Genomic DNA, 26,421 nt, shown 5'->3' on the forward strand with positions numbered 1-26,421 from the left:
AAATTGCGTTTGCTATACCCACCAGACTCTCCATGTAAATAAATAGTAATTTTAGCATCGTAAAATACACTTCATTCAAAGTCTACAGAAACAAAATAAAACTATGAAAAGCTGTTTTTGGTCGTCTATCCACTTATCCAACCATCGCAACTCTAGTTTTTGTTGAAATAAACACATAGTTTACAGATTTACATGGGAACATATGTTGGCTCTATACACGTTAAAAAGTATTGTTTTTTTAAATGGAGTCTGGTGGGTTTGGCGCTAGCGACTTCAGAGTGGTTTCTGGTTAAACAGAAAGGTCTCAAATAGTTTTTAAAAGTCTATCTCTGAAGGGATCCTTTCCATAATGTTGTCAGACACACAGAATATTAGGGCTGTCCTCGACTAAAGAAATTCTTAGTCGACTAACACAGTACAATACAGTTTTGTCGACTAATCGATTAGTTGATTTAATTGACAGAGCTGTGAGCTTTGAGAGGTGGTTAAGACTAGAAAAGCACAATATAAATGTAGTTAATTAACCATCTGTAAAACTGAGTTTCTCCACAATTAATCCTGCAAAAAGCACCACTTTAAATCTCGTGTTTACCATAAATGTGCTCAGAAGTTTCTTGGAAATAAGTAATTAAGCATGAATAAGCATAAAAAATGACTAATCGACTAAAGAAATCTTAGTCGACTAAGACCAAAACGACCGATTAGTCGACTAATCGACTAGGAGGTGGCAGCCCTACAGAATATTAATCTGAGTCTGTCAGCGGCAAAAACAGAACTTTTAGTGGACCAAATTGACGATGCACATTTGCCCCCCACAGGGTTACATTTCAGCCCGGTTTGTGGCTGCTGCTTACAGCAGATTTTCAGAGATTTAATACTTTAAGTTTACTAATATGCTGATGTTGTTCCGCTGTTTTTGGCTGTTAAACCTAGTTTGAAGTTATTGCCATTCTTCTACATATTATATTTGTTGTTTCCGTTGTTCTCTCTTCAGGTTATTGAGCTGAGGAGCATGGATGCTCAGCACCTCCTCCCTGAACACATCTTCAGAGACAAGTGTCCGTAAGTGTCCTACTTTACAGACTGGAGGTTTAGTTTTATGACCATATCCAGAATCAGTTTCACATCAGTTGTAGAAAATTAGAGACTTGTCTGGCTATAAAACCTCTATACTATACTATAAAAAGCAACGTTTCAGTATAACGAGTACAGAATATTGACATAGAGTCTAATGTCTGATCATATTCTTGGTCTTGTTTTCTAATCATGCATTGAGTAAGTCCCTAATTTGAATTAAAGTGTTGCTGATTTTAAATTGTATTTCATCTGGGCATGTTTTTCGGTTTAGACGACAACGTTGTAACGTTCTGTAGAAAAACATGCTTCTATTTCATCCTTATTGTCATCCAGGATTCATAGAACCGTAGTTATGTTTGTAACTTTCGTTTTATTTGTAAGATATCAAAAAAGTATAATTTTGATGTAAGGCCTGAGACTCCGGCCTGAGGTAAAGTGTTAGCATTATTTGAAAAAAATACACGGACTCACTTTACGTGCTCTAGTATGTTTAAGGGTTTTAAATTTAATTTGACATCAATGTACTGTTATATAGAAAGGTTAAACGGCGAGCGGACAAAGCTCCAAATTGTGAGAGGATCTGGGGTTGGCTTTCGTTCGCCGGAGAGGAGGTGCCAACTTTACATGTTGTTAACAAACCGCAACCAACAAAAACTTTGATGGCGCGCGATCACGGAAGGCTTGTGTTATGTAGATGCGCCGACATTTTTGTTATTGTAATTACATATAAGGCTGCTCTCTGTATCCTCGCTCATAGCTCCTCAGAGATCCCTCCTCCATCCTAGCTCCTCGGGGCAGGAATAAGAGCCTTCACGAAGGAGTGGCCAAAACTAGGGGCGGGAATCACCAGAGGCCTCACGATACGATATCATCACGATACTTATGTCACGATACAATATTATTGCAATTTTAAACATATTGCAATATTCTGTGATATATTGCAATTTATTACCTTTTTTTTTTACTTCAAATTTTTCACAATTTCAAATTATGTCCCCAAAAGAAAACGTTGTCAACATCTGTTTTATCTAAAAAGATACATTTCTCTGTTTGTTCATCTCACTTCAATTTTATTGCTGCAAAATGGGATTGTCACACAGACAAACTGACCAACACATATATCATAAAAGATCGATACTTGGCGTCTGTGTATTGATACAGTATTGCCACGGAAAATATTGCGATACTATGCTTTATCGATTTTATTTTTTCCCACCCCTAGCTAAAACAACTTCTGATTCGAGCGAGAAGATATCAAATAAGAGACTTGGGATCCACCCATGGTCTTCATTCCTCTCCTTTTTTTTTTCTCTCCCAGAATCCCTGAATCTCTGGACAAGGAGGACCGACTGCTGTACTTCCAGACAGCCGACATGGCCGAGTGTCTGGCAGGACCGGGATACAACGCAGAAAGACTCTCCATTCCCTACATCCCGCAGGTCACAGGTACATGGAGCTCTTTTACGTAGCTTTGGGAATTTTTTTAATTATGTTCAGCCTTCACCTAAGTACAGTAGAAACCGACGGTAAAGGTTGGTGAAGGTGTCACTCTTATATGGTATACATTTTAACCGCAAGTCTACTGGGAAGACTGGAGCTTTGAGTTTTAAAACGTATTTAAGAAAATCTCAAAACTAATATGAACCCTGTTTAAATAAATTTTTTTTTTAAACATCTGACAGGATTTGAAGATGAGGCAGATCATGTAAATATACTAATAAAAAAAACAACCTTGTTGAATATTTTTCTCGTTTAAAACCTGCCGGACTCAACTTACAACTTATACAACTTATATACAACTTACTTATTATACAACTACAGAACTTACCTTTAAATGAGATTGCAGACCCCAAACTCTCCAAAGATACCAAATATTTTGAAATGTTGCCGAAAACGTCTAAAATATTTCCATTAGGGTCGATTGATGCAGCTATGAAGTTTGGAGTCTTGAGTTGAGTTGTAATATTTCATTGAGCATCAACATCATGGGCCCTAAGACACTAAAACAACCCTTTAGAACCAGGCGCCCGGCGCACAGACCCTTATTTCTGCCGTCAAACTAGTAAAAGTGGATTTGGACACGCCCTAAACACACCTGGGCCCGGCGCTTCATGCCGTGCGCTTAGATCGTTGAAATAGGGCCCCACATAGCTACAGTTAGAGTTTAAACAAGTAGATGCGCAACTTGTATGATACTACTGCAAAGATTTAAAAACAAAATCCAGAGTTGAACAAGTTATTAAAACAAAGTCATATCATGGGATTTAACATGGAGATTGTTGTCTTTTGGCACACCGTGTTACATTTGTATTTCCCTTCGGTTTAAACTCGCAGTGCCCCGCAGAACTGTTGGCACTCTTGGTTAAAGATCGTGCTGAAAAGGCTTTGAGGGATTAACAGCTTAAGGAGTTGTTCAGTGAACAGAAAATCAACTTTAAAGAACCCATTGTGAGATCGGCTTCATTACACAGAAGGTTGTCACAGTCGGCGTCATCCTCCCTGGCAATTAAAAGGGAGATTTCACATCAGGACAACAGTTGATTATGCAGCAACGATTAATCCTCAAGACTCATTTTCATTCATTTTTTTTAATATCCAGCTTTGTGAGAGGGCTAAACTTGAAACCATACAAACCCAAAGCAAGGAAGATATAACATTCTTTTACCCAGTTTGATGAATTTAACTTAGATTTTTACCAAATAAATCAGGTATCAGGTTGAGAACACTTTACACCGTTTAACTGTCAGCATTTTAACCCTGTTTAATCCAGCTGCTAGCTAGAGCAAGAGCATCAGAGAGCAGCGCAGGCATTCAAGAGGCACCGAAATGAGGCACCGAAATCTGCGTTTCTATTCGGTCCGGTAGATACCGGTTGTTTTGGCGGCAGTGCCATATTATAACCCAGATATTGTTACCCAGCCCTAGAAATGTGGTTATTTGGCTCAGCTTTGGTCTAACAAACCTTCTGTTTTCTCCCCTCTGACGCCGTTTCATCTAACATCAGTGCTCTACACAGTAGGAAAAATCCTCCACAGGTGCAAGCAGCGGTCCAGAGGTAACCGTTTAGAGTAGAGCTGTAGACGAGTCCGCTGTGGAGTTGTGTACTGTCTGAAATCCAAGATACTTTATTGTCATTGTATGAACACAACAAATTCACGTTGGTGGCAATCAGTGCAGCGACAGTAAATAAAACGTACTGTAGATAAGGTTACCTGCTGTCCCTGATCTCCTGCCATTAAAGAGCCCCTATTATGTTTTTTTGGGGATTATTCCTGTCTTTTAGTGTGTAATATGTATCTATATCTCTCCCGCAGACAGCACTTTTTCTCAGCTGCCTTAAAAACGGCTCGCCCACATTCCTGTTTGAAATTCCTCTATTAGTGATGTCATTGATTGACAAAGCCAGCCCAGTTTTTCAAATGTGCTGCTCATGGTAGATGCTAGACCGGTGCCTATTCTGCCTTATTGTGCCTCTGATTGGCTTGCCCTAGTATTCTTCACCTAACCCTAACCAATCCCCACACCCCATGCCTATACCTAACTTTAGGACCTACCGCTGCCCATAGGTGCTGCCTGAGCAAGCACAGCCCGCCCAGCAGCTTGTTTGAATTTGGTTGACCAACCACAAAATGTTTTTGGGCCAGCAGACCAATCAGAGCAGACTGGGCTTTATTTCAGGAAGATGGGCCAAGAGCTCAGACAGAGGAGCTGCAGCAATGGGCAGTATGAGAAACATATGTTTTTTGTCAAATGATGTAAACCTATTCTGGTAGACCCCAAGAGTACAAATATGACGCTGAAAGGAATGTAATAGGGGCTCTTTAAAGCTGGGTTTAGTTTAGCTGGAAACACTGCAGACACATTCCAGTTATTATAGAAGACTGACGTGCAGTGCAAGATCAAAACAAAAACTATCTTCATCACTTTGGGGTAGCCATTTGAGGGCTCCATCCATGCTTTTAAGAATCAATAACAAATTAACGCAGTGCTTAAAGATCCCCTTAATTAATAGTTTGTGCCTGATGTAATTTTTCCACAAAAAAGTTGAATTACCTTCTTAAAAAATTCTTCAAATTACATCTATGAGTGGGACTTTAATTGCATACTACAGCGCTCTTATTTCTGTGGCAGTGAGACTAAAAGTAGTAGTAGAGAGTTACTGATATGACACTTGAGATGATTCTGCTGTAGCAGTAAGAAAAGCTGTAAGATGCCTTATAAGTATGAGGGGTGTTGAATGCAATATTTCAATGACAGATCCGCAGGTGATAAAATGTGTCCTGTGTGACAGTGGATGTAAATCCACTGAGCTAAAAAGGGAGTAGAACCAACAACCCACCAGCTTAGATGCCTTCCCATTGAGATACACAGCAGCCATCCACATACAACCACTATCCCACCCCCTTAGATGGCTGACCAACTTTAGAGAAATCCTTCCTCGTTGTTTACAGTGATACAGTAGTTGTTGTGTGTAGCTGTAGCATCATACTGTACACAGAAATAAAATGGTTTAATCATTTCTACTAACTATTTGATTGCATTGCATCTGGAAATGTTATGGTGAGTACACGTGCTACATGTAGACTAGGAATATTGCAGCAGTTTGTGTTTTTTGTAATGCTTAGTGCGGTGGTGGTGTAGACATCCAAAACTGACCACACACATGGGATTTTCTGTCTTTTGGTGCTGGGCCTGTCTGAGCTTGTTTTGTAGAACTGGTTTCTACAGTTTTATCGGGTGGTTTATCAGAGCCTGAAGGACTTAAACATACATTCTTTATATGTATTTTAGTGTATTTTCATCACGGTTGAAGTTAAAAAAATTGTAGTGAAGGAGTAGGGGAAGACATTCAGTTGCAATGGATCCATATTCCTTAGCTTCTTACTTATCAAATGAGACCAGACATACAGTATGTATATGAGCCAAATGGTTGAGGAGATATTTCTGGTTTATTTTAGGTAAGTTATTTTAGGCGTTTTTCCCCGAGCTAGGGCAAGGGTTTAAAATGTTAAAAGAGGCTAAAAGCCGAGAGCTGCTGAGCAAGTTTTGATTCAAAGTGGGTTCAGCACTTGGCAATCAGGAAAATGGAATCGCCATTGGGGATGGAAAGAAGCTTTATTTCTTAGTTGATGAACAAGCCACTGGAGGTTGGTGGTTCGATCCCTGGCCCATGCAGTCTACATGTCGAAGTGTCCAGATCCATGAACCCCCGAATTCCTCCCGATCAGAGATGCTCCCAAGTCTCTGAGCTAAAATCCAAGTCTCAAGTCTCTCGTGGTTACATTAAGTGTTGTATCACCTGCTGCGGTCAATCCAGGCTGCAGAGAACGCAGCATAGCATTATACGAAGCCCAGTTCAGACCAAAGATTCACCACGAGACGAGTTGAAACTTGCAGCTACTTGTCGGTCGTCAGCGTTCTGAAACCTGCCAGTTCCCACCAATGAGACGAGATGATGTATCATGTCCACAGCAACCACTCTCTGTACTTCTGACTTCCAGGCATTTTGTTGCTGGATATATCATTTGTGGATAACCGTGAGAGTGAAAAGCTTGCTACAGTTACATTTGACGAATCGGCAAAAACGTTTTATTTCTCTGATTCACGGCTTTGTCCTCGGCGCTCCCTCTCTTCAGTCACACTCTCTAGCATCGCTCGACCGTACATACCATGCTCGCGGGTGCTAGGGCTGGGAAGGGGATAACGCATCAGACATTTCCTAGATATAAAGATTGTATAAAGAGTCGATGCTGAAGTCTTGTGAAGGTGAGTCTCGATTCAAGTCTGAAATCACTGTGTGAGTCTCAAGCTGGAGTCCCCATCTCTGCTCCCGATGCTGTGCCATGAACGTTTAGCTCTTATGGCAGCCCCGGCCCCCAGTATGTGAATGTGTGTGTAAAAGGGATGAATGGTGCCTGTAATGGTCGATCAGAGAAAAGATCTATATAGAGCAGTCCATTTACTCAAACCATCTTGACAGTGCTGACATTTGGGACTAAGGAAGCGACCCTATTAGCTGCATTCCCCCATCCACTGTCTGTCGGGGTATACACCGTTTCACAAAAGAGACACCTCGTAATTTATAAGACGATCACGGCTGACCTCGGGTTTCTCCAACGGCCATAGCGACTGGCGTTCCAACAGCCAGGAGCGCTTACGAACAAAGCAGTATCGATCATCTTGACAACGGCCTCACAGAGGTTAATTAGCCGGGTTTCTCTACCGTTCAGTCAGAACTGAAGAAGACAAGACTACTTTGAAGCAGCTTTTACCGAGTCCAGCTGCCCTTTAATTTAACCCTTCCTTGGATAACAATGACCCCGGGTTACGTGGATGACGATGGATGGATGGATGGATGAGAAACTTCACAGATGTCAGTTATTTAGAACGTGTAGGAAAAAAAACGACCGATTCTACTCTGGCTCAAAATGCCAAAATCTTTTAAGAACCACCGGTCACTTCTCAAAGTTTCCCCTTTAATTGTGTGTTCGTTGAAAGGTAGACCAAGAAATGAATAATCAGGATTCATTCAGTTAAACTATAACAATCTTTAGTAAAATGATATTGCAAACAGATATTTCATATGCATATGGATCAGCCGCTCCTTCAAGACTTTCTCTCCTTAGCCACCAACAAAGTCTTTCCGGGTCTGACACCGGACCTTCCTTTTCCCTTTTCTTTTATTCATCTTCACGTTCCTCCTCCAGTCATTGGGTGTGGGCCGCCACTTGGTTGGATATCACTCAGACTTTCTGTCTCCGAGAAGATAGAGAAGTTGTGCGCTAGAGATTGTCTGTTCCTTATAAGAGATTTCATTAGGTGCCTTCTGTTCCAATTGTTTATTAAACAAATGAGACCCAATATATTTCTACAAAAGTAATTCCCCACAAATGTATGGCTAGTGAAGATGCTGAGTGGCTAGTAACTTTGGAAACCACTAACTACAGTTCCTGGGGAGCAAATAAGGTTAATTTCAAGCCCTGGGTGTCACTTTTTGACTATTTTGTCTGACTTTTTGAGTACTAACATCTAAAACTGAGTTTAAAACTAAAAAAGGACAGCCAATCTTAGTGTTTGATGTGATATTTCTTTCTGTGTCTTAAGACTTGTTGTTTTCAGCGGAAGTATCGGAGTCCATATTGTCATTGTTTCTGTGATGCAAGCCCTGGGCACACTGCTGCTTGGCAACTGATAACATTTTTTATTTATTTTTTTAGTATGCAGCTTATTTTTTTAGAATCATGCTTTGGAACAAAACAAAGTGGATGAAATGATTCCTTTTTTTTATTCATTTTAAATACCACTGTGAACATTGTGTTTTGATGTGGAAGACCCGACCGCTCTTGAAAGCACCATGAAACTCCCTATATAGCTGGCAGCGCTGAAAACTTTTGAAAAACACACAGATCAGTGTTTTCATGGTTTATGGAAGACTTAGAGTAGTTCCGCATATTTGGCGGAGGGGTTAAGGGGTCTTTCCTCAAAAGAAAATAGTTTTTCAATTAAACAAAATATACAATTTCACATTATTTTGTACCATTATTATCACCATATCTGTGTCTTAAACATTGGAATAGCTAGAGCGTTAATAGATAACACTCAAAAGACTTAAAGACAAAACTTGCAAAAGAAGTCTGACTACAATCATTAGATCTGAGAAAAGTCTTTTAGTTAACTAGTTTAATGCTAATACATTTCACATTCATTCAGCTTAGGAGCTACACCTAAGACGTATAATGCCAGCAAAAACCCTGCAGATCATATTTAAATTCAGTGTCCCTAATTGGAACAGTCTACGTTAGACAACACACTGAAGAGTAGGTGGGATGGTAAAACTAGCAATTACATTTAGCTATAAATGAGTTTCTATATAGTATATATACAGTATCATGATTTTAAGGTGATATTAATATGTGGTGGATTTGTCTCTCGTTCTGCAGATGAAGATCGTCTGACCAGGAGGAAGAGTTTTGTAGACACAATCTCCCTTCAAGTGGACATCGTGTCCAACAGCCTTCCAGACAAGGTCGGTCTAATTTTGCATGAGAACACACCCCTGGGACCCTGGAAATCCAGAGTTCTCACGAAAGCACAATTTGCTGATATCCCGTTTTGTCTTATAATTTCTCTGCAGTCCCAGCTAGCGGAGGAGATCACGTTCGAGACCCTGAAGAAAGCCATCGGTGAGAGCCAAAAGAGAAGTTTGTCTTTCAGCCCCTCAATCACGTCTCTGTGGACTCACTGAAGCGTCTTCCTGAATGCAAACGAAATATTGGCTTTCTGTCGAGAGCTCCTTCATCCTTTAGGCCCCCGAGCGTCTCTGACGAGCAGCCAACATGTCGACATTAACGTCCCGTGAATTATAAAGGGACACAACACTGCTGAAGAACTCTGATATCAATGTCAAAGTTTATATACAGCTCACATCTTTTTTATAACTATTCCAAATATTGGGCGCCTGGTTAGCTTGCCTGGTGGAGCGGGTGCCCATGTGTAGGGGTTTGCTCCTCGATGCAGCGGCCGTGGGTTTGACTCCGGGCTGTGGCCCTTTGCTGCATGTCTTTCCCCCCCTCCTTTCCCCTTTTTAAGTATAATCTGGCCTATGTGCATAAAGGCCTAAAATGCCAAAACAAATAATCTTTAAAAAAAACTATTCCAAATGTTTTTTTACTGTTCTGCTAAAGATAAAGATTTAATTTGGCGTAAATATATATGACGTGTGGGCGTGCGTGAAAATAAGCATAAGCATTCTCTGTCTCCTTAAAAATAATGGGGATTGAAGCTAAGTAACTTTTTTTTGGACACGTTAATTGTCCTGTTTTCAGATACCACGGGGCTGGAGGAGCAGGAGAGGGAGAAGAGGCGTCAGGTGATGGAGAAGTTCCAGAAAGCTCCGTTTGAGGAGATTGCTGCCCACTGCGAGTCCAAGGTAGAAATCAACCACTCAGAGAAAATCGGTGAAGTTTCCCGTGTCAGTAAACTCATTAAGCTCTCTGTGAACGCTGTGTTTCTGCAGGCCAACATGTTGCAGGACCGGCTGGCGCAAATCTTTGAACTTACAATAAGGTAAGTCATTTTTTTTTTTTTTTCTTCATAACCTTTTTGAATAACTTTTTAAACTTGATTTTAGGTTTTGATTTTGATAGAGTATCTGTACATTGTCAGATATTGTAGCTGAACATCAAGCAAAGCAACTGTTACACATTTCTGTGGGCTTGTTTGCAAATCTGAAGTTAAAACTGAAAACTGAACAGAATGCAGCTTTGTAAAATTACATTTTTGATTAATTTTAATATAAAGAAGCATCACCTGTGGTGACATTTCCTCTTGCTATGCTCGCGGTGTTGCTTTCAGGGTGGGTTTGAGTTTATCTCAGGCCACATCTCAAACTAAGACCAAATGTATACCACAAAGTCATGGCAAACCTGAAAAAATATCTTTTTTACAGGTTCGGAAAAGTCATTTAAAGTGTTTTTTTTATTATTATTAATTTTTTAGATTTTGTTGGGGCTTTTCCACCTTTATTTTGACAGGACAGCTAGGTGGCAAAGGGGAGAGAGAGGGGGGGAAGACATGCAGGAAATCGTCACAGGTCGGATTCAAACCCTGGACCTCTGCGTCGAGGCATAAACCTCTCAGTACATGTGCGCCTGCTCTACCCACTGAACCAACCCGGCCACACCATTTAAAGTGTTAAACGTAACTCATTGTTGCAGTAATCTTCTGTGGATAACCTTCCACATTTATTTCCGGTAGCTGTTGACCTAACGTATTAGAGTATTGCGTATTGCATTTTTCTGTCCGAGCAGTAACCGAACCCGGCCCGAGCCCGACAGGCATTAAGATATTTATGTCCGAGCCCGAGTTTGTTAAAATCTCATTTTTTTCTCATACCAATGACACATGCACGTTTGTTTGTGTGGAAAGCTTTTAATAAGCAACTGTAGGAAGGCATTCGGAAATGTCAACAGATGAGGTCATCAGCGCACACGGGGCAACAAGCGCACGTTAATAAGCTGTTTAATTTAAAGTGTTCAGTGCCTAATCGCGCTGATGTGACCGACCCGAACCCGAACATCATTTCTAAATATCTGTCCAAACCTGGCCCGGTCCGTCGGGTCCCGTCGGGCTCGGGTCAGGTATCCATCCCTCTATTGCGAATGTGATGCGTGACGTTTTGTGTACTATCACATATGTTTTTTTCATTTTCGATCCGTCTCTCTCTCTGCATGTATGCCAGCTAGCTGAAATGATGTGGGAACAGAGTTTGATTTAGATATTTTTTTTTAATAATGCAGGCTTAGTGTACATTTAATATAAATGTCTCTCTAATGACCAATGCAATTTGAATCCGTCATTGGAGGAGCCATGGAAAAGTTTTGAATTTTTTTCCATGAAAATGTGAGGGAACCCTGGCTATACATTGGGATATATGCTAACATAGCATGCTAATAGGTGAACAATAGAAAGTTACACTAAAATACTTAATGTCAGCATGTAACCCTGCATACCTCCATGGAAACATGCTTATATGCTAAACACATGTCAAAGCCAAGTCTGACAGTTTAAAGCTGATGCTTATATGTCCTAAAATAATAATAAAAGATCAACTTTTATTATTTAGGCAACAAATTGAACAACAGCACAACATTTTCAAATGGTATAGCTCATTCGTAAAGATCTCTGAGTTGATAGGTCTTCATCTTAGTCACCATCTAGGACTAGTTTCTTCATCTAATTGGTGATATGGGATATCCCAATGTAACATCTCGCCCCTCTCTCATCACCACCTTCACCCCACCCCCCCCCCGCAGGCCTCCACCCAGCCCGTCCGGAGTGGTTTCCATCTCATCGGGACACACTCAGCACCAGTCGGTCCCCGTCTACGAGATGAAGTTTCCAGACCTGTGTGTCTACTGATAACTCTGCAATAACATCACACACAGACACACACACACACACACACACAACTTCACAAAAGAAATGAAGAGAGAAATAACTACACAATCACAAGTTTCCTCTACTCAGACCAGCACAAGGATGTCACGCAAAATGCAGCAAAACAGCCATTTTCAATTTGATATAAAGCCGAGTTTGCCTATGCAAAAAAAAACTAAACTTCCTTAATTTCGTCTCTTCTATCTTTAAATCCAACTCAGTTTGACATTTCGTTTGCGAGCCAAAAATGTCAAAACGGTACTTCTGAATCCTTTAAAAACCTCTCGTTCTGCTCTTTATTAATTACTTGGATCCCTTATTACGCCTGAAGCAGACGGTGTTAAACCCTCCAGCCCTACATAAACTGATTTGCTGCATTTTGTTGCCTGACTCTCATCACTGAAACTAAAAGAAAACCTATGAGTCAAGAACAAAAGAAAAGAACAGCTTCCGCTCTTGAGATTTCAGTGTATAGACGCTTAATCGGATGTTGCTTCACACCTTGTACAGTACATACACCGTAGTCTACAATTACACTCTCGTACGAACGGCTGAAACCAGTTTCAATCTTAAAACTTGAGTCTGGTTTTAGGTGTGACGCTCTTATATTCAGAGCCAGCTTCTGCCTCTTCAGTATGTGTTCTCATGTTGATAAGTAGGCATCACAAATAGGTGAAAACGTACAATATATATTCACTGTCATAGGAAAATAACTTCACCGGTGGTAGAAGGTAGATTAATTTTAGGCTCACCACTGTTCAGGCTACTCAGTCTTTGCTATTTAAAGGTATACAAGCATGGGAACTACCAGCTGAGTTGTCAGAGATAAAAGAAAAGCAATAAACTGCTTGGCAGAGACTCTCCAAAGAGACAAGCTAAAGGGTGTTTAGTTTTCAACGCTGCTCGATAGAAATGGCTCGCTCACGCTTGGCGATTTTGGGTTTGCTTCGGATGTGGTGCGTTCCAGAGCTCCTGAAAGTGTCAAATATTCAGACTGAGATGTTGGAGAGCTTCAGCGTAACTGTGCGAAACCTTTGCGAATCAGACCAAAGTAGCTTTTTGAAATTCCTTTTATCATCATTGAGTAACGTTATCTCTGTCAAAAACACCTGTTTGGTAAATGGTTCAACTTGAGTTTAAATATGTTATAGTTACAGTTGACATGCAAGGCTATGCTCGTACTTGGCGTCTTTTTTGAAGCTGCCAGCGTCTGTCTTACGTTATAGTCCTAGTGTGGAGTAAGCCCTGTTTTCAATGAAGTCCTGAGAGCTTTTTTTAAACGCCACCGCCGACTTCTTCTCTGCAGCACGGATCAACTTTTTAAAGTTGAAAAAAGTCCAACTTTTCTGAAAGAAAAAAAAAAAAAAGCCCTACGTCAAGTGCTTTTTTGACAGCCGACCAATGACAAGTGGAGTAGCCAGACCTGTCGTAAAAATGTAATTTATTTGAATTGAGCCGGAGCACAGCGAGTTATATGATATGAGTGGTGTTCCCTGTACAGGGAACTCACTTTGTTGTATCTAACGTTAGCACCATCTCTTTCTGTTCTTTCTCTAGCTCGCTCCACCACTTTGTTTTATCTAACGTAAGCATTAGCACCACTCCACATAGTGCTCCAGGATACTGTAGCAGACGCTAATTTTTGTTCTCTTTTGGAACCAAAATGCTGCCAGTTTTTCTCTTTTTTTTCCTTTTACTAAAAAAGCGCCCTAGTCAATTTTTACATGTCAAAAAAGACTCCGAGTGTGAACATAGCCTTAGGAAGTACGATTTGACAGAGAAAATCTCAGTCAGTTTATTTATCAGCGTGTTTTTTCCATTCCTCGCTCTCTTCTATATAGGTTTTCAGTCTCAGAAACCCAAACCGGATATTGTCTCAGTGTAATGTGCAGGATCACAAAAGGACAACTGTAGATAATCTCCATCACCAGCCTGAGTGTAAACATAACCCTAGTTATATCAGCCGATGTGTTCATGTTGTTTTTAAACCGATTTGGAATAAAACCTTAAAAGACCTTTTAGATAGAGGACTGGGATCAAATGTGACTGGATCGTTCACACGTCTTTAGTCATGAACATACACAAGGAGATCTTAAGGGATGTAAATATATTACATTATTATCTCAAGACTTTTTCTGTACCTATACTTTTAGCTCAACACATTTCAGCACTTATTTACTTGGGTTTAACTCTTAGTTGTCCATTTTGTTTCAATTCAGCCCGACATCGTGTTCATGTTAGCCGATGTCTCGTTAGGGGGAAGCTTCTGTCCCACTGACATACGTTTTAGCCAACATAGAATTAGCCATAGCAGTTTTTCACGAGAATAAAAAAAAAGAAATATATGATTTAAAGAGTTCCTATTGCTGTAAGTCAACTCACAAAAACCTCAGTCCTTCTCAATCGCACTTGCTGTCGTTTTTCTAAAGCTGTTTTCCCCGGATTGAGTCAGGTAGCTAGCTAGCTAGCTAGGAAGATGACGTCCCCTTACAGTATGTGACCCCACAAACAAAGCTCTGATTGCGGAAATAGCCAAACAGAAATAAGCATCAGTGGGCGCCACGCCCAAGCCCAGAGATGTGGCCAGCGATTCAGAGGTCTAAAGCCAGGCTAAATAGTGCATTCGATTTGTACTCGGAAGTCAGGCTCTGGTGTTGGCCGGAGATGATTCAGTCTTGATCTCCCCCTAGTGGATACACTTTGAAGTATGCACAAAGTCAGCCAAGTATGTGAAAAATACTGCTTGTTAATGTAGTATATGCCTTGTTAAAACCGAGCACTTCCGCGCTCTTAAGCCCTATTTGCACGGGAGTAGTATTACATGGGGACATCTAGTAAATTGGAATAATTCCGGAGGTTGTGTGTGATCTTAATCCTGTGCATCTGTAATTTGTCATATCGAAATTCCACCGCAAATTACAGACGGTCGCCCAAACACAGAGGCTGTGTGATAATATCAGTCCCTTTCAAATCAGCATCTCTGTATTTCGGCGTTGTGTTGGCAATCATGAAGGAAAGTTTTGACATCACATGTGGGCGATTATGTCAGTAAATCCGAGTAAAATACAGACTTCACTGTGAAACACAGATGTGGGGTGGTGATTTTTTTTTTTAAATCGCAGTCCCGTGGTAATACCTGTGCAAATGGGGCTTCAGTTTGTGATTTGAATCAACATGTAACTGCAGCTGTGTGGCTGAGGAAGTCCTTTCTGTGGAATTAGATTTCATAGGGCAGGATGACTTTGTTCTCTACTCTCTGTGCACAGTCGATACGTTGCCTATTTGCGTCTCCATTTCGAACCCCGCAGCTTTTCGCTCCACACAGCTTTGTTGGCAGCTTCTAAAAGACAAAGACAGAAGTCGTTCCGCTCCTGTTCCATAATTTCAAAATGCCTAAATCTAAAAAATAAAAAAAATAAAAAGATCCCAGATGTTATCAGAGCAGGCGTCCTGCCGCGTGGAGTTACAAAGCAGGGACGTTTTGGGATGATTTAATCATCTGTGCTTTTTCAACAGTCACCACAGGGCCATGTTTTATTTTGCGAGAGCGGGACAGGAGGCAGATTTTTTTTTTTTTTCTGGAACGAGATGCTTCTTATCTGCAGCTGTGATCTGTTTATAACAGATGGTTATCAGTGTCTCCTTTGATCTGAGCTCAGTGGCGAAAGAAAAACCCTCCAGTTGGGAAACTTGCCGCCATTATTTTGTACGAGCAGCTGTGCAGAGCACTTCGCCACCGGCGCTTTATTCCAGGTCAGAGGTCAGCGTGGTTTGGGAGTAGTCCTCTGGTTTATTGGCATTTCTTTAAACCAATCGCAATCGTCTTGGGCGGTGCTAAGCACCAGATGGAGCCACGGTGCCTCTGCAAAATAGCCTGGGGAAGGAACTTGTTTTGGTGGAACGTGTGTACGTTCAAAAGTAGTTTTTAGTCGTGCGACAGAAAACTCAGATTGGACAGATAGTCTAGCTAGCTGTCTGGATTTACCCTGCAGAGATCTGAGGAGCAGTTAACCATAGTCCTCACAAATCCACCGCAGGTTAGAACGCCAACACAAAGGAAGAGGAAGGGGACGGACATCCGGCTGAAAATTAGGCTACATTTACATTGCTGCGATTTGGTTTTTAAGCGTTAAGTTTTGAGCCAAAAGCGATATCCATGCTCAAGAGTGTTTTTAGCTGCAGTAGAAGAACTAATCTCTGTTTAAACTAACACGCCCCAAACCAAAATATCTCATCATCATCCTGGTATACTGGGCATAAACAGGAGACAGCGTGGAGACTCTGCCCGCTGCTGGTAGTTGCCATGGTAACGTTAGTAGATTTAGTCTCAGAGAACGTGACCGATAAGACCCAATCAGGAGGAGAAACGCTGGCGTCGGTGTCGCTGTTGCCAAAGGTCTCCGTCGAGACTGCAACACAACCCCGCAGATTACCAACCAGAACGGGTCAGAAGAGTTTCCTAATGTCTTGGTTTAGGGGCTCGGAAACACCAAAGCAGGGGGAATGAGAGGGGGAAACACCAGAGCAGGGGGAATGAGAGGGGGAAACGTAGCGATGTAAATGTAGCCTTAGAGACATCCGGCTGAATTTCCAGCAGCACCGGAGCCATCCCTGATATGAACTGTCCTCGATACAGACTAGTTTGGGAGTTTGTTATATAAGTCTGTGGAGAGGAAGTGATTATTTCGGTCCGGCTTGTTCTCGTTGAACTTTTAGAGTTTAAATTCGATGCTGAACGATGGAAAAATAAGACGGGGAAAGTGAATGTAAGAGAAGAGAGAGAAGTTGTTGAAGCTGTTTCTGTTTGATTGATTTTTGTACGTTTCCAGATGGTTTTGTACGTTTTAAAGGTTGTTGAGCGCAGGTTGCGTTGTCTGAACGGGAAGGGTTGGCAGACTGATCCCCAACATGACACATTACTTGAAGCGTTTGCAGTAGTTTTCTGAGCAGAGCAGCCTCGAAATAATGAAAAAAATCCCTTTTGATATTTTCCCTCTGTATAAAGAACTCTCCTCCACCGATGCGTTAAAGTGATTTTTATCTGCGTAACGTCTTAGCTTTAAATGCAAATTCTTTTGATTTTCATATCACAGTTATCATAGCTCGACTTAGAAAAATACATTATATAAACTAACTGCACGGTATTTTAATATCACGTCATCGACCGGGGAATATAAATCCATGTAAACAAGTTATTAGTATTCTCTAAAATCAGATTTTTCGTCAAACTGATATAAAATAAGCCAGCGCAGCGGAAACTGCTTTTAAGTTTGGAGAAAAGTCTGATTCAAACGGTAGATGTTTGCTTAGATACGATCACTTCCTTTATGAATGTGTCATCATAGCAGTATATCATATATTTTTGTACATTGTATGCATCCTGTACGGTTGAATTGTTGCCTGGTAGAGATTGGGAAAATGTATTTCTTGTTTTTATTTTCGACGTTGCATTTGTTGTCGTTTACGATGACGTCGACAGTTCAGGGTTTCAACGGGATTGTGCAGTTCTTATCCACGCGGGAGAAATGGTCTCAGTGTTACTTTCTCTATTATATCATTTCAAATGTGCTGAGAAGTTCATGAATATTATATCTTTAAGTGAGAGGATGTCAGGTATTTTTGCTTACAACAGAGAAGAAGATTTAAATCCGCGTTAATTTTAGCATCCAGAGTTTAATGTTCCCGCAGAAGTTGCAGCTCGCAGAGTCTCAATTACGTAATCCTTCCAGACTTCTTCGCTCGAGAAGACTCCAGATTCACTCTGATTATTCTGCAAAAACTGTTTCACAGTTGAACATTTTCTCTTGCTTTTCTCTAAGTGTTAAAGGTGCAGTAGGTAAGCCTTATAAAACTAACCTTTTGTCATATTTGCTGAAACTGACTCTATGTTCCAGTAGAACTACACGAAGCGGGTAATTAAAAAAAATAATTCAGCTCCTCTGGCTCCACCTACAGCCTGTAGTGAGATTTGCAAAAATCCACAGCTCCCTGTTCAGATGCACCAATCAGGGCCAGGGGGAGTGTCTAACTGTTCAGATGCACCAATCAGGGCCAGGGTGGGGTGTCTAACTGTGTGTCAATCACTGCTCATGCACACACATTCATTCTCCCTTGTGGGGGGAGGGGCTTAGGAGATTGTTTTGGGATTTAGCGGAAAGGGGGGGGAGGGACTGCGATGTTGTCGATGTTCAAATTCTTTGGCCAAGTCCTGGATCTTTCCAATCCTACCTACAGCACCTTTAAGTTGTGTTGTCAGAGAAATGTCTGCATTTCAGATCAGGACAGAAACCAAATCGTCTAAAAGACAACAACAGCCACTTCCTCAAACTGCTCTTTATTTATTAACCAGCCTTGATATTCCGATTCATTTTGAATGTCTTTATAATGAGAACGCTCAGCGCACAACTAGATGGGTCAACATTTATTGTAGCCATAAATTGATATGTGGGCCGGTTCAAAATTTGCAAGGGACCTGGATTTGGCCCGCGGGCCTTTGGTTTTGACACGTGTTGTTTAGAGCCATTTAGGCCTTTTTAAAAAGCAGAGAACCATTTAGTCTCCAGAGTGTGAATCTGGCAGTACAATCACACAGATCTCTGAGGTTTGATTGAGGTTATTTGCACAACTTGTCGCCTCTGTCCGACACATGATGAAAAAGTAAATATATAATCAATGGCTGTCATCAGCACGCTCCGCAGAGTCTGTGACACACAGCTCGGAGAGGCTATAAAGGCACTTTAAAAGGTAAGCGCCTGATTGCTCCAATCAGGGTCAAATCACTGACTTCTTCTCAGAGTCCGAATCCACAGACAGTTGTCTGCCCCTCCACCGGATCATTCACCAATCTGACGAAATGCAAACAAATACAGTATAGGCTAAAAACTATCAATACGGGTTTTTCAAGGCCGATATCGGTACCAATTATTAGTAGTTAATGAAACGATAATGGATATTTGGAACCGGTATGCATTGACAGTAAAAATGAAAATCTTTAAGTCAAAATTGACAAAAAACGTTTGTTTAAATGCTTTAAGAAAGTATGAAATAAAGATGAAACTCTAAACATAATACACAGTCAAAAAATATCTAATAAACAGTTTGTCTGCAGATGTTGCAGACGGCTCACAGAGCTGTAGTCGAGCCGTAGTAGAGCACTTTATAATAATTAACTTGGTAACACTTTACTTGAAGGTATCGACATAATCTTGACATGACACTGTCATAACTGTTACATGACGCTGTCAAGAAAGCATCATAAACATTATAAACAAGTCATTAACGTGTATGACTTCTGTCATTAAGTGTCATTTGGTTTTCGTCATTACAAGTTGACATTGTTTGGGTTCTCTTGATTATGACAAAAGGACTTTAATCAAAGTGACATTACCAGAAGTTGTCTTGGTCATGACAAGTTAACATTAAATTGATTTGGGATGTCTTTGTAATGACCACTTGACATTAACCAGGATGACATTACCAAAAGATGTCTTTGTAATGACAACTTGACATTAAATTTCTTTGGAGTATCCTTATTAAAACAACTTGACATTAAACAGGATGACATTATGTCAAGTTGTCATGACAGATGATCAGACATCCTCTGATAATGTCACCCTGGTTAATGTCAAGTTGTCATTACAAAGACATCCCAAACTAATTTAGTTTATGACTTGTTTAACGTTTATGACACGTTCATGACAGTGTCACGTCATAGTTAAGACAGTGTCATGTCACGATTATGTCGATACCTTCAAGTAAGTGTTACCATTGACTTTACCGGTTAAATGGGACACAGATAATCTGAAAACTGCCATATTTTCGTCCAAAATAATCGGCGTGGAGTGAATCTGGTCCTGAATCTGTCCGGAGCTGCAACTTTTGTGTCAACAGTGAACTCATTAGTGTAGCAAATGATCTGAGAACAGCTGAAAGCTTAGCTGGATGCCGAAATCAATCATCAGTCTGTGAATGACTCATCTCTGCTACTTGTAATAAAGTATATTTCATAGATATATAGCTCGATTAGCTCAGTTTAATAACCGTCATTATGAAACATGATGTTTGCACTTTGATCACTGTGTACCTGGTACTATAGCAAAAAATGAATCGGCACAGATTAGTGTGTTGGTACAACTTGATCATCAGAGGTATTTTTCCCCCAATGTTTAGTTTGTGAAATGTATTCAAGAATAACTGGGTGTCAAACTGTCAAAAGTCCCTCCTGACCGGTGATTAAAGTCACTATCAAGTCTTAAAATCTTATCACTTTGCTTTTGTTTTTCAACCTGGACCCTATTTTCCTATGTTTTTGTGTCTAAATGACTGATGGGAACAACAATCTTTGACATTGGTCCAGTATTAAGCGAGACAGTAAAAACAAGCTACAATGGTTTAACGGGCAAATACATTCAATTTCCATCCACTAAAAGTTCTGTTTTTGCAGCTGACAGGCTCTGATTATTACGTCTGACAACATTATGGAAAGGAGACCGTCCCTACAGAGACAGACCTTTTAGTTAAAGAGTAAGATCCTTTTTGTTTAACCTGAAACAGCCCTGAAATCTCCTTCGCTAAAACTGTCTTGGTTCATCTTTCCACTGTTCCAACAATCACCACTCTGGTTTGGTTGAAATAAACCCTTAATTCACCCATTTACATGTGGAGATATGCTGGCTCTATACACGCTAAAAGTCCTGATTATTTACATGGAGTCTGGTGGAGATATGCTGGCTCTATACACGCTAAAAGTCCTGGTTATTTACATGGAGTCTGGTGGAGATATGCTGGCTCTATACACGCTAAAAGTCCTGATTATTTACATGGAGTCTGGTGGAGATATGCTGGCTCTATACACGCTAAAAGTCCTGATTATTTACATGGAGTCTGGTGGAGATATGCTGGCTCTATACACGCTAAAAGTCCTGATTATTTACATGGAGTCTGGTGGAGATATGCTGGCTCTATACACGCTAAAAGTCCTGGTTATTTACATGGAGTCTGGTGGAGATATGCTGGCTCTATACACGCTAAAAGTCCTGGTTATTTACATGGAGTCTGGTGGAGATATGCTGGCTCTATACACGCTAAAAGTCCTGATTATTTACATGGAGTCTGGTGGAGATATGCTGGCTCTATACACGCTAAAAGTCCACATTTGCCCTGTGTGATTACGTTGTAGCCCGGGTCACGGCTGCCGGTTCCAGTGTTCCAGCCGCACTACTGGACCAGGTTCAAAGATCTTTGTTCACATTAGTCACTTAGACACCAATGCATGGAGAAACAGGTTGGAAAAAATAAAATGTAATTACCCTTTAAAGACAAGAGATGAAATCAACAAAGAGGGGTGAAATCATTTCGCTGTTGACATGCCTTACTTCAGAATGCCGGACACACAAAAGAAGTTTTAAATCGCTTTAAAATTAATAAAGTGATGAACTTTTTGTTCACTTTTTAAGGGGGACTTTTTTCAGTTTCCCAGCTGAATTCTGCAGAACAGAAGAACAAAACCAGCCTAGCTTCTGATGATGTTTTCTTATGTTTGTGATGCAGCAGTTTGTGTCTTTGTGCCAGTTTTAGAGACACCGTGTCTGTGTTCAGCCTTCACAGCGAGCTCGGCTTTGTTTCAAACACACGGAGGAGTTTAACCACTAACAGCGCTGGGGTTCTGCTCACGTCTCAGTTTGATTTAAGAGCCGACAATTTACTATTTTCTTCTGATGGTTCCACATGTGCAGAAGCCCCTAAATTCACATTTTTCCTCCACAGATTACAGCCATACAAACGGCTTTAACTTTTCTATTGTTTCGGTGACGGAACTTTGACTTGTCATGCATTTGTTTAATCACTCTGCTCCCTGCTCCATTTCATCCCTGAAATGTTTAATCATAAATTACAAAATCTGCAATAAGGTTGAGGTAGCGGAGTTAGGGTTAATTCATTGATTCTGAACGTGTTCAGAAAATCATTCCATTTACGTTCAAAATAGCTCTATCGAGAAACCTGCTAGCAAAAAGTGAGAAACCAGCTAAGAAATGGCCCAAACTGCATAGCGCCCCTTTAAAGTAAACTTAAAATAAATATGTGGAACCATCAGAAATGAAATGTATTGAAATGATTTCCTTCAGTGGCAGCAGAGCCTCAGCGCTTTATTACAAAGCCTCTATTTAATAGTTAGGTGTACATTGAGATTGATGTTCCAGACATAAATAAATTGTTTCTATCGATACCGGCGAGCTGTGATGTCTTTATTCCAGGTTTTTTTTTTTTTTTTTTTGAAGAAAGATGCAACACATATATGTTTGCTTTTATTTATCGTTTTTTTTCTTTAATGTGTTCTGGAGAGTTGTTTCATGTCACAAATCTGTAAAAAAAAAATTGTATAAATTACAACTTCTGTTATTGGGAACAAAAGTATCCATTAATAATCTTTAAACAATTATTCACAATTATTATTGGAAAGCAATACATTCGCTTTTTAGGGTTTCCCCCAGAAAAGTAAAAAGTCTGGCCCAGTTGGGGCCCACTTGGGGCCCGGTTGGGGCCTGGTCCCAGACTTTGGGCTCTACATTAAGTCTAACTGGAGATTAGAAAATATGACGATGTCCCAGTTTCAAACCGAGCCGCCCTTCTCTGACTGTAGTTTAAAAGGTCCTAAAGAAATCCATTACAACAACAAGATCCCAGTGGCTTAGACCTGGTGGGTGGGGGGGCAAGTTAGGCCCAGTGGGCCACCAGGCTTGCGAGACACTGGGGGAAACCCTGCTTTTAGTTTCCTTCTTCCCCTTCCTCTTCCTCCTCTCCTCCCCCCTCTTCCTCCTCTCCCCCTTCCTCTTCTTCTTCCTTCGCCTCCTCTTTCCCCCCGGGCCCCCCTGGTCCTGTTCCTCCCAGTCCCGTCCCCCCCGGTCTTTGGCCCTGGCTCTGCCCTGCACTCGGCCTGTGGTTGTGGGTTTGAATCCCGCTGTGTCCCCCTCTGGGCGGCTCTCTGCTCTCATCGCTGCCGGAGAGAGGAAGAGGAGGAGGAGGATGAGGGGGGGGGGTGGAGCTGCCGGACCATCCAGCCAGAGGTTTCTTGGGCGTCTCTTCATGCTGCTGGTCAGAGCCTTCATCACTGCAGACAGACAGTATGTGAGTGTTCATCGATACGTTCTGCAAAACGCCTCGAAAACAGTTAGACTTTATGTGTAGGCCTGGAACAAAACCTTGGAAAGAGACGGTAGAAGGAAGGAAGGAAGGAAGGAAGGAAGGAAGGAATAGGTCGAAAATAGTCATAGACATTTTATTAAAAGAAGGAAGGCAACACTAGGCTGACAAAAGTGACAAAAAATTCAATTCAAAAGCAACAAACCTCGAAAAAAGTGACAAAAACTTTGAAGAAAAAAAGACAGTAGGACAGTCAGGAAGAAAGGCAAGAAAAGGTCGAAACAAACGACAAAACCTTCAAAAAAAGGTGACAAACTTCAAAAACAGCGACAAAAACTTTGAAAAAAACGACAAACTTGGAGAGAAAAAAAACCAGTAGAAGTAACAACAGCCTTGGAACTGAAAATGTCAACAAATATCACGTACCACCTGCAGTCCTCCAGAGTACCCCTAACACTGCTATATATTAATCAAATGAATAGTTAGTTTTTGTGCGCCATTTAGAAACGCGTTTGTAAAAATAAAAACTAATGTGTGTCTGACTTCCTATCAAGAGAACAAAACTTAAAAAATAAAATATTTTATCAAATAAAATATCGAATTTCATGATATTTTTACCTTCATCCCATTCATGGCGTTGGTTTTGGGGGCTCTATGGAGCCCGCTGGCCCCGCCCGGGCCCACTAACTACCCAACTACAGGTCTGTTGGTGCCAATTTTTAGTTAGTTTTCGAGAATCCCATGCCACTCAAAAATGTGATTGTGCAGCAGAAAAATAATAATAATCTTCACAAAAACAATATCTTCCTCACACTATCTTTGGTGCTCGGGCCCTAATAAAGTTTTTTGGCGATATTAACAAAGCCTGACCACGGGAAATACTAAGCTATTATTTTTATATAATGGACTAAAATGCACTGATCGGCTTCCTTTCTCTTCTCACCTGTTCTGGTCTCGGCGTGGCGGCGGCGTGTTTGTGTCCGTCAAAGTGTCCCGGATGTCCCCGTCCGAGTTGGATCCCTGCGGCTCGTCACTCTCCTCGCTAGACTGAGGGGAAAGCCGTGGTTTGGGGGGCCTGCTGGCCCGGCGGCAGGGAGGCGCGGGGCCGCGGCACTGCTGGGACGGCACGCTGTGGTTAAAGTGGGCCGCCGCCATGCACTCTGCCGTGGCTTTGTCACACACACACTGCAGCTTATCGCAGACGGAGACGCCTTGACCTGGGGGAGGACACGGGACACGTCCAGCTTCAGTCAGTCACTCAGTGTTTGTCCCGCTTGTTTCACAATAAAAGGGACGTTTGGCCTTTTTCTACTCTTTGTTGAAGTGAATTTGGTAGAGCATGTATCGACCACCGAGTCCCGTCAACTAAGGCACAGATTACCAAACTTCAAATGACTCTTGAAATAAAGAAATAGACTCAAATCTGGTGGAAAACATTGACATCCTATTGGCCACAAGAGGAATTAGATTTTGAAGGTCCCATATTATGCTCGCTTAGTGTGACGCTTATCAGTTCAATTTTCTAAGCACAAACGGAGATTTGGAAAAACAGAAAAAATGGGTTCAAATATCCAATTTTTCTTTTTTTTCCGCTTTGACAAATTCAAAAATTGGATCTTTAAACTGTTTTTCTAATTCTCAGTTTTTATTCAGACATCAGAAATTTAGAAAATTACATTACATTACAATTATTCAATACTGCCGTGGTATTCTCTCCCTCATTCCGCCTAGCTATTGCAGTTGATGACCTGCATATTCCGCATAGTAGAGGGAGAGAATACCATGGCAGTTTTGAATAATTGGAGCTCAGACACAATTTTGTAATTTTCTCAATTTCTGATCCTCTAAATAAAAAACTGAAAATTGGACAATTTAAAGATCCAATTTTTTAATTTGTCAAAGCGGGAAAAAAAATGAAAAATTGGATATTTGAACCCATTTTTCAGTTTTTTCAAATGTCCGTTTGTGTTTAGAAACTTGAACTGATAAGCGTTACACTGACCCATGCTCATTTAGAGGTTCATACTTGTATTTTGGATTTCTACTAGAACATATTTACATGCTCTCATAGGCGCCGATACCGTGGGTGCTCTGGAGATCGAGCACCCTTCGAAAATACTGAGCACCCACGTGTGCCAGACTGCCAGTAGGCTACGTTCATTTAAAATTAAATGAATGTAATGTCATAGTGTGATTGGTTATGTCGCTGTGAGTCCCCTGCTCCATATCCTATCCACCAATCCTCTATCTGTATCTGTGAGAAGTGGAGCTGTCCTGAGTTGAAAGATAGCCTACTTTACTGCTTCATTATCCAGTTAATAGACGTGTGTGTTTGTGTCGGCTGCTGTCCATTTCCTAATGTTCTGAAATGCAAACATTTCAAAAATGTTCAAAAACAATTTGAAAAATGCAAATTCCAGGCGTTGGGAAACCTAAAAAGACCCGGAAAGTTTTGGAAAAGTCATGGAATTTGTTTTAACACAGCATAATAACATGTTATTAATAAATGGATTTTCACGTCGTCTTAACCTCAGCGTTGTATTCTGGGAGCGATATTATGAATTCCACTATGAACCACATACATTATCATTCATTTATAGTTAAACCTCTGAGGGGAAACTTTAACACAGATTGGTATTCTTATTGTATAATGTCGACTGACATTTTCAGGAACACAGAGTCATGGAAATTTGCCAAAAAGTCATGAAATAGTATTGGTTAAAATGTGTATGAATCCTGATTTATTACCACCTCAATCTGCTTTCTAATAATATTTTACAGTATGGGACCTTTAAATTGTTAACACTCTTCTGTGAAAGATTTGGATCATCTGGTTCCAGTAGATGTTGTTATTGAATGAAATCCTCCTTTTCGGGAAGCTAACATGAGATCCCCAGAACAGATTTGATGTCAGATTCAGGAAGAGGAGCTTCTGTTGGGACTTCCTGTTTCCCAGGCACTGTAGCACACGACAACAACTCACATCGAGGGTTCCCGTTGTCGCAGGAGACGTGAGCGTTGAGCTTCCTGTCTGCGCGGCAGCCCATGGAGCCGATCTGCTTCAGGCAGCACTGGTGGAAGAAGCAACACCTGACGAAGAGGAGGAAGAACGCTCAACGTTGTTTTAGGCACGTTTTATTAGCTTCAAAGCAGCTTCATATAAAAGTAGTCTCGCGTGGCCAGACCTTCCTCCACAGCGCTGCGGAGGAAGGTCTGGCTAGTCCACGCAGCATTCCGGGATGGGAGAAAAACGTGCTCTGGTTTATT

General features: G+C 41.0%; 2 protein-coding genes across 4 annotated transcripts in view; one reads left to right on the forward strand and one right to left on the reverse strand.

Moving 5' to 3' along the window:
* Positions 1-13,281, forward strand: part of efr3a (EFR3 homolog A (S. cerevisiae)) — a 153,624-nt gene extending 140,343 nt beyond the window's left edge. For all 3 annotated transcript variants that reach the window (XM_028593429.1, XM_028593428.1, XM_028593430.1), the window contains 7 exons: positions 995-1,062; positions 2,396-2,523; positions 9,018-9,103; positions 9,212-9,260; positions 9,903-10,006; positions 10,094-10,143; positions 11,892-13,281. In XM_028593429.1, the coding sequence (XP_028449230.1) occupies positions 995-1,062; positions 2,396-2,523; positions 9,018-9,103; positions 9,212-9,260; positions 9,903-10,006; positions 10,094-10,143; positions 11,892-11,997 (591 nt within the window). In that variant the 3' untranslated portion in view covers positions 11,998-13,281. The remainder of the gene's footprint in view (positions 1-994; positions 1,063-2,395; positions 2,524-9,017; positions 9,104-9,211; positions 9,261-9,902; positions 10,007-10,093; positions 10,144-11,891) is intronic.
* Positions 13,282-22,779: 9,498 nt separating this feature from the next.
* oc90 (otoconin 90) overlaps positions 22,780-26,421 on the reverse strand; it is a 34,239-nt gene continuing 30,597 nt past the window's right edge. Inside the window, exons 16-18 of the mRNA XM_028594375.1 lie at positions 26,138-26,244; positions 24,098-24,371; positions 22,780-23,122 (exon numbers count right to left, since the gene is read on the reverse strand). Of these exons, the coding sequence (XP_028450176.1) occupies positions 22,780-23,122; positions 24,098-24,371; positions 26,138-26,244 (724 nt within the window). The remainder of the gene's footprint in view (positions 23,123-24,097; positions 24,372-26,137; positions 26,245-26,421) is intronic.

This window comes from Perca flavescens, chromosome 12, assembly GCF_004354835.1.
Source record: "Perca flavescens isolate YP-PL-M2 chromosome 12, PFLA_1.0, whole genome shotgun sequence".
Classification (NCBI taxonomy): Eukaryota; Metazoa; Chordata; class Actinopteri; order Perciformes; family Percidae; genus Perca; species Perca flavescens.